Here is a 9097-nt window from a genome sequence, read left to right on the forward strand (position 1 = left end):
TGTCGCACTGAAATACATCGTTTGCATTGTAACATAATTTAATTACTTTAATCATAAAATATATTCAATATAAATTCATTAACAAAAGCAGAATTTTATACATACATAACATAGATATGTATCTATCAATATTTGCAATACCTCAAACAACAGATATGAATAAAACTCTAATAAAATTACGATACCGTACAATGAGTAACAAATCAAAGAGCAATCAAAAGTATAATTTGACATATTTAGCACACCAGTAAAGATAGGTTAAGCATGATTTTTTAGGTGTAAATTACAAATATCTCTGTCATTCTCTATGTCTAATTTTCTCTATCCTTTTACAAATCGACCAAGGCACAATTGTACATTGAATATAAAAGAATCATACCAACTTTAAATGTACAAGATGAGATCGTATTAGCAAGATGTATAAGCAAAAGAACACAATTCACCACAATGTTTACGATGGTCGTCTCTTTATTTTATTCTAATAATAATAACATACTACGGAAAGTATATATGCATATCTAATACATATATATATATATATGTAAATGGCTAATAATAAAATAGTCGATCTGATTGAATGATTCAATAGTTTGATGTCTTATCTTAAAAATAATCGTGCGTTGATGCAAAATAACACACCAGAGTCACGACTTCTTTTCTCACTTTAATGTCTCCCAAACGAATTATCTTGTAATTATTCTTCATACCTGATTTTACAATATTAGTTGTAGTCTTGAAATATGTTGCTAGTATTTCCATTCAAATCGTTGGATATCTGTAGCACATAATTGTAAATTTATTAAGTTTCTTTTGCAGATTCACCTCAATAACATTTTTTATAAATTGGAACTTTGAAATCCAGTCTAGAGATACCATGACTAAATTGCTATTTTAGTGTTATGGCTATTTTATCAACAATTTCGATCTACATTTATTTATGGTAAAATAATTAATAAAGATTAAATAGTACAAAACACCCATAGGAAGAATAACAATGAGCTACATTTATTTTGTGCTGTTACAAATGTGAGAACTAACTCCTAAACAATAGTTTTAGTTAGAAATAATATATTGTACAATTTCATATACAAATTACATATAACAAATGACAAATATGTATTTACATTTTAATATATTGCTATACAAGTTATAACATTTTTACCACTATATGTGTAGTGCTCCATCAAAATAATTATTCAATTTATTCTTATTAACCTCAATACTATTTTCTCCTATATATAAAGTACAGTAATTAAAGCCAAATGTACAGAGAAAACATATTATTACCATTCGAATGTTCACTGGACTTTTCCGTCAATGTAAGATTTTATGGCAGTTTGACATTCTGTGGAACACCAATGTTGGATCAGTAAAAACGTCTCCGATTCTAATGCGGCGTCCAATTTTCTCCGCAAACTGTGACGCAGCAATGCCTTTGTAGCTTCCATAGACTGAAAATAATTTTATACGCATATGTAGATGGTAAAAATTCCGGATGTATAACATAAATATTAACTACCTTCGCATATACCCAACTAACGTGAGTGCAAGTAGGTCACTCTATTGTTACTTGTGACACAATTTTGACCGTACTAACGACTATAAAAGAGAGCTCTACTATGAAAATGTTTATCTTAATCTATTTTCTACTTTCTGTAGTAACCAAGTGTTTCAGCTCATACTCTATTATCAGTAGTAAGTTAAGCAATGTCACTTTCAAATATATGGATGGTGTAAGTATATTTAAATATTATACAATGGAGAAATGTAAATAAAAAAATGAATGTGAAATATAATACAGAAAAAATGTGTAATATATTACGTTAATACAGATTAATGGTGAAAGTGATTTACATGAATGTGAAATTAATGAGGTGTGTAATGTGATTCACAATCGATTTTGGGTATCTAGCTTAACAGAAAGACTGTGTCGGTGTCCTAATGGAAAAGAATGTCCATGGCAATGGAAGGAACAACTTGGGAATTGGTCCCTCTCGCTAAATAATAAATCACACATGGAGGTACACCAAAATAGACAATGTATACTGAAATTTGAAAAGTATAAATTTGTTTTTTTTTTTTCAGTTTTGCACTCCAGTAACAGAGATGAATGTATGTAAATATGAAAATGAAGGCATCAAAGTATATGGTAAAAGCAATAAGAATAATTCTTATTTAATACCGTATAACGTAACGTTAAGCTGTATCTGCCCACAGTCATACTATTGGAGACTTAAAAAATACGTATACGAAGAAAATGATTTTATCACGCAAACGTTTAAATGTATTAAGGTATTTTCGAAATTAGTACAAAAATGTTGAATTCGATCTTCTATGTTTCAGTAGACTTCATTATTTTACTTTTCTGATGCAGGAGAGAATGTGCTATACCCACGAGTTTTGTGGTTATATACGGTCTGATTTGTACTCAACATATTATAGATGCACTTGTCCAGAAAATCATTTGTGCATTTTTAATAATAGAACCTCTGAGAATGTTCAAGAACTGCTTTACTCCGGCCCTGCTTACAAAGCTCATTGTCTCCCATTTAAAAGATTATAATATGGAACACATACCTGTGAAGATTGTTCACTCATAGCTTTTAAAGTCGGTAATAATTCAACTTGAAATCTATCAGGCCACAGAACTCTTGTAACAAGACCAGCCCTTAATGCCTCACTGGCTGTTAAAATTCTGCCACCCAAAAGTAATTCACTTGTCTGAAACATGATATAATTAGCGCTTATATTGTTAAGTAATATTGATCATATATTATTCTTAGTATGATTGTTTCTAAATAAACATATATAATAAAGTTAAAATCTTTCCGTGTATTCAGTATACTTACAATTGCAGTTCCTAATATATGTGACAAGGTGAAAATAGCAGCACCTTCAGCAATTTGCCCCAATTTTCCATAAGGAGTACTGAATGTTGCTTTATCACTAGCTATTACAAGATCAAACAAAGGTAACATTGTTACACCAAGACCAACCGCAGCACCCTGAACTCCAGCAACAATAGGTTTATTAAACGATGCTAGACTTTTAATAAATTCTCTAAATTGACAAAAGAAATTAACTTTTTAATGAATTACATATGTACAACAATTATGCAGTCTTTATAATAATGGCTACATACTTTACCGCATCTGCTATTTCTTGAGCTCGAGCTTGTCGTTCTTCTTTATTTGTGTGTAATAACGTAGAAAGATCAAGACCTTCGCAAAAACTGCTACCAGTTGATGTTAATAGAACAACTCTGCAATTATCATCTGCCTTCAGAATTGATAATGTTTCACGAAACTCTTGCATCATCTAAAAATATAAAATAACTATTACGTATATAACTGAAATCAAAGTTGGGTAAATTTTATTCTGAACAAAGAATAAAAATTCGTGATCTAACAGTCAAATATATTTTTTTTAATTTTGTTACCTGAATTGTAAGGGCGTTTTTTATTTTTGTTGAAGATGATGGAGTTAGTATCAATTGGACAAGATTTCCATGTCGTCGTACATTTATTTCTTTATTACTGAATTGACTTCGCGGTTCCATCTTTGTTTTATTATTATCCGATTCCGATATTTTAATGATATTTGTATTTACTGGAAAACAATCTTTCATTCAATATTATGTATTTTTTTCATGTACACGCGATTGATGTTACAGTTATAAAATATTCCTAGTAAATAATTATTTTCACCTTTATTTTTACGATTTGCCGTTGTACTTCCGGACCGATTTCCAGCATTGACTACTGAAAGGGCGTTTGCAGCTTCTGCAAGACAGACTGAAAGTTCATCTTCTCCTTTGGAAGATTCTTCACCATTATCTGGTTCGTTTGTTTTAGCAAATGTAACTTTGCTCTTTGCAGATTTTTTGGTTTTTGAGGTCACCTTACCTGTAGCTGTACCATTTGACCGTGTAACAACTTTACCTGGACTACTACTAGCTTCATCTACTACGACATTATCTGGTTGCTTGGAATTTCTATCAGTTTTCTTTAAATCTGATTTCTTATTAGGACGAATGACTTTATCTTCTACAATGTTAGCAACTATGTTAGTGTCTGCATTCATTCTTTGTATAACTTTCTTTTTACTTTTTTTTACATGTATTCCTTCATCCTGAGAAAGTCTCCTTTTCATAGATCTTAGTGAATGAGAACTTCCTTCATCCATTTTAATTCCTTCAACTTTCTCTGGACTATCAACACTAACTCTGGGACTTCCAGATGCACTGGAAAATGAACTAGACGAATGTCTCCTGACTATAACGGATGCATCCGCTGCATTTCGTATTTTTGCAGGTAAGATAAATTCTGAGTCAGTTGATACGTTTGATTTTGCTGATGTAATTTGTTCTCCAATTTTTTTATCCACTTGGATTTCATTTGCCTGTACAGAGGTTCTTTTAGATCTTGAAGAAACTTTCGACACGCCTACTGTCGCGGTACGCAATCTTAGAACCGCATTGCGCACTAATTTTTTTCTAAAATTAAGTTCACGTTGAACTTTTTGTATATCCATAACTTTTGCTTGAGACTTAGTGATAGGAATCAGTCGTTTCTTATCTGGTTGTTCCACATCATATAATAAATTTACAACACCCTCATCTTGAAGCAATCTATCTATTTCATTTATACTTTTTTTCTTTGGCTTAGAATCCCCAGAACTACTTTCCACCGATCTCTTTGATTTTGAAGATATTTTCGATCCAGATTTCTTTGATGAAGTATTCAATTTTGCTTTTAAGGCAACCGATTTTTTATTGGAAGACAAATTTTGTTTTAATATTTTGTTCACTACCATATTCTTCCTAGAAATAGATTGGGATCCTTTTTTACTGAGAGTTTGTTTTGGACGTTTTAAAGATGCATTCTCAGGTTTAGTCTCTATTGAGTCTGATTTATCTGCAAACTGTTTGTTTGTTATTTCTTTTGTTACTGTAACATTAGCTTCGTTATTTATAGTAATAGCAGGCGAAGTATTCTCCTTAGACACATGGTTCTCGCTATTTTGGCTAGTATCAGCCATAGTTTGTACTTCATCTTCTTGAAGTTGCTTCTTATTCGACGAACCTTTACTTTTGTATACTTTCTGACGTTTTACGATACTTTGCTGTTCTTCGTGTTCTCTAGCTTTCTCTGTAAGTTTTCGTTTTCTACCTGATCTTGATTCATCTAATCGTACATCTTTTGAATTTAATTCTGAATTCTTTTCTGGAGTATGTTCTTCAGTAATTATAGGCGACGATTCCGAGTCGGAAGTTTTTGTATCTTTCATATTTGGTTCTGTAGAATCATCGATTAAGTCGATATTAACAATTTCCTTTTTTACTTCAGATACAGATATTGTCTCTGCTTCCTTAGCAGCTTTACCAGGTGCAGGCTTAAATGTTTTTTTCTTCCTTAAAATATTTTTTTTAACTGATGCAACAGGTAGTTCCAGAAGTTGTTTCAATGCTAATTCTCGTTCAATTAAAGGATCAAGTTTTGGTGGTGTATTATGACCAGGTTGTTCAACTGGATCTTTTCTTTCTTCTGTTAAGGTTGGTGGTTTCAAATTAGACCAGTCAGGATCAACATCGCCTTCTAATATCGCTAGTAATTCTTTATTGTCTGAACTGCTCTCTTTAGTAGTTTCTGTATTTGCATTTTCGGTTGATTTTTTATTAGACTGAGCAAAAGATGGAGTTGTAGGTTGAGGTAATGGTATAAGTGCTGGTAAAGAATTTATTGGGCCACCTGCTAATTTACTCGATAATCTCTGAGTTAGTTTCTTAACAAAAAATATGTCAGGTTCTGGTGGTGCTTCTATAATTTTTTGCTTTTCACGAAATCGTTCTTTTAATGCTTCTGTTACTTCAGCTGGTGAAGCGATTTGACTCTTCAAATTACGACGACGATTAATAATGGGCGTTACTTTTGCTTGTGATGATGTTTGACTTAATGCAGTCAAATCATGTGTTGCATTTTTTATAAATTTTCCAAAATTCTGTGAGAGTCTAAAACTTATTTGATCTTTACCCAATGTCTTTATAGTACTTTGTTGCCTTTTTATGCTTTGGTTATTATCTGTTGGTTCTTTTGATATTTGTACCTCTTTCGCCTCTGTATTTTCATTGCCAATGTCTACTTTTCCAACACCTGCTACAGCATCTTTTGTTATGCATACAATTTCTTTGTTAACCAGCATTTCTTTCTCTTCATCTACTGTTTCGGTTGTCTTTGTATCATCTAGTAAGCTTTTTAATTCAATTTCTACTGTATCTTGTACTTTAGATACCAACTGACTCTCATCTTCTGCATTCTCATCACCCCAATCATCAAAAATATCTTGAAGTACACTTCTCTCTTTCAATGTCGCGCCTGCTTTATTTACTTCGTTTACAGATACATTTCTTTCACTCGAAATATTTACATGCATAGGAGAATCAATAAATTTACTGTGAACAAGTTCTTCTTTCATCTTATCTTTATCTGAACTATCAGATTCAATCTCAAATTTCCCAACTGTCTGCATCTGTTCCTGTTTTACATTGCTTTCCTCATTAGCAATGTTATCTACAATTTCTATTTTTGTTGAAATTACAGAATCTATTTTGGAAGTAGTATGTTTGAAAATTTCATTATTATTTCGTTGAGTACATGTTTCAGGAATTTCTGAATCAACAACTTCTGTTGAAATCACTTCAATTATAGTTCCATCGCTTTCTTGACTGTAATCTATTAAACCAAACTCTTCATTTTCTATCTTAGTTTTTTTAGTTTTGTTTTCTTTCATCAATGAAAGGTTACTATCATTGGAATTTACCATAATATCCTTTTCGTGTACAGTCACGATAATATTTTCCTCTGTGGTTTCATTTGAATCATTAAGAGGCACAGTCTCTACTGTTACTACCATAACTTCTGAATCACCATCCACCAATTTTGTCAAATCTGCATCTGTATCTGCAACATGCAAAGCTTGGTCCTTACCATCAAAAGACTGACTGAGTGATTTAATTAATGCTTGACATTGAGCATTAGTATCATTGCTTGGCTCTGTCTCTTTTAATGTACAAACATTTTCTTCAAAACTTTGCTCATCTTCACTTTTATCTGTGCTGAGTATTGTAACATCATTTGAAATGTTAGTACTTTGTTCCTTTAAGGATATATCATCTTCTATACATATTATGTCATCTTTAATTTCAATTGTTTGTATTGTATCATGTTCTTCCTTTACTATATCATTCTTTATATCATGATCAGCATTATTTTGTGAATCATTATTAACTATTGCTTGTATATCATTAATAAATGTTTCTTTTGTATCAATATCGATTATCTCTTCTGTATTATTATTAACCGTTGTTTCTATGACATTATTACTTGTTCCTTCTGTATTACTACCAACTGTTTCTTGTGCCAACTCATTATTTATATCATCTTTTTTCTCTAGTATTTCAATTTTAACATTAGCTTCTTCAGTTGTATTATTTATATCACATTCATTTATCGACAATGGAGCTTCAATTGATTTGTCTGTACAATTTGTTGTACTACTTTCTTGACATTCAGGAATGTTTTCCACATTTGTCACATGATCATTATTCGAATCTGACTCTAGCGAGGAAGATAAATTAACTGTTAGTTCTGGTTGTATTTGGATAGTAACAATCTGCACTTCATCTACTTGTTCCATGGTAAAACATCAAATTCATTACAATTATTTAAGAATCCATAGATTGTCCTGTTAATAAGAAACAATGATTAATATCAGTGATATTTTGAAGAAGCTTATAAATCGATATTAAATAATTGTTAAAGTGTGTTTTCTCATGAATTAGTTAATGAAAAATGAAAGATGGCGTAGTAAGAAATAAAATAAACAATTTTTTAAATGCACCATAACCTAAGATAAACTCGTAAATTATATAAAAATATTACTTCGATTTTACTCGAGTTTCCTCGCAAAGAAAAATTCTATTGTAGAATTCACGTACAAAAACAAATTCAAGTGGATTATGAAAACAAAATTTCGGTTAAAATATTACGATAGTATGCTTTAATGACTTATAAAGCCACGACAAAAGATACGTCGTATAATAGTTTCAAAGCGATTACTCCGATTCGGTTATCAATATGTACTTGTACTCGAAAACTTTCAATTGAAGTCGTTTAATTTACGTTGATACGCTATTTAACAGTAATTTCGTTAAATACATAAAATGATTTTAATGGCAGAGTACAAAACTCACCAACCAGGACGACTGTATCCATACTGTGTAGATTTCAGTGATAATTACATATTATTCAAGCTTTAGAAGAATTCTCGTATTGCGACGAATCTCCGTTAGTTAAATATGTTTGTTAGATGATATAAGTGAATGTATTTCGTATGAAAAAATAATTACTCCACTAAATCACAACACAATGTTTACAAGAACGAAATCACGTATACACTACTGTCATCAATGTAACAAGTATACTCGCAAGTACTTTTCTTTGGAGTACACCGAGTAAATACACAGATACTGATACCATACGAAGCACGAGATGTTGGTATAAATTTAAAACACGTCATGCATTTTATGCCACAAAATAAAAATACAAACTTTTGATAACTATGATCGGGTAGGTAATTAATTAAACAGCGTTTAATAAACACGTTTGTCATTGGTCTTTTTGTACAGATACATACGTGCTAGAATGTGACAAGTAAACGTTTAAAATGTAGAGAAAATTCTCCAAAAATATTTGTTCCTTTTGAATTACCGTTTAGATAAATAATTATACTGTATGGATAATATTATCATGTACCAGTATAATTGAAGGCGATAATTTCTTCCTTTTGAGGGGAGTACGATACATGATACATGGTGAATTTAGGTATTCTCTTCTTTATTCCACTAGCTTCTAGTTATTACGCGGCCAGCGCCATCGGTGGCCACATGCCCAAATTTGTAGCGAAATAGTTTCAAGTTTCGTCCACTAGATGACGATACAGTATCTGTACTAAGGGTAAGTTTTCACATATTTAATTTCCGTTACATATATGCACAATTATGCTTCATTTTAAACATAATGAATAAGAACTTCAATTC

The 9097-nt window shown here is 31.3% G+C and overlaps 2 protein-coding genes across 6 annotated transcripts; one reads left to right on the top strand and one right to left on the bottom strand.

Moving 5' to 3' along the window:
• Positions 1-577: 577 nt before the first annotated feature.
• On the bottom strand, positions 578-8858 carry LOC128895880 (uncharacterized). 5 transcript variants are annotated; one of them, XM_054158842.1, is made up of 8 exons: positions 8252-8685; positions 3708-7743; positions 3440-3621; positions 3143-3318; positions 2850-3060; positions 2578-2721; positions 1288-1451; positions 578-775 (listed from the first exon to the last, which is right to left on the bottom strand). In XM_054158842.1, exons 2-7 carry the CDS (start codon positions 7693-7695, stop codon positions 1299-1301), a joined length of 4854 nt encoding a protein of 1617 aa, XP_054014817.1. In that variant the 5' UTR covers positions 7696-7743; positions 8252-8685; the 3' UTR covers positions 578-775; positions 1288-1298. The 5 variants fall into 5 exon arrangements, with proteins under 5 accessions (XP_054014817.1, XP_054014820.1, XP_054014819.1 ...); XM_054158845.1 differs by lacking the exons at positions 578-775; positions 8252-8685 and adding an exon at positions 8769-8858 and having other exon boundaries at positions 979-1451; XM_054158844.1 differs by lacking the exon at positions 578-775 and having other exon boundaries at positions 979-1451; positions 8256-8685.
• LOC128895886 (U-scoloptoxin(11)-Sm2a-like) lies at positions 1460-2823 on the top strand. Its single transcript, XM_054158856.1, has 4 exons — positions 1460-1733; positions 1833-2021; positions 2086-2292; positions 2375-2823. The coding sequence occupies exons 1-4, from the start codon at positions 1620-1622 to the stop codon at positions 2561-2563; spliced, it is 699 nt and encodes a 232-aa protein (XP_054014831.1). The 5' UTR covers positions 1460-1619; the 3' UTR covers positions 2564-2823.
• Positions 8859-9097: the final 239 nt, after the last annotated feature.

The sequence above is a fragment of the Hylaeus anthracinus genome, unplaced genomic scaffold, assembly GCF_026225885.1.
Source record: "Hylaeus anthracinus isolate JK02 unplaced genomic scaffold, UHH_iyHylAnth1.0_haploid 5, whole genome shotgun sequence".
Classification (NCBI taxonomy): domain Eukaryota; kingdom Metazoa; phylum Arthropoda; class Insecta; order Hymenoptera; family Colletidae; genus Hylaeus; species Hylaeus anthracinus.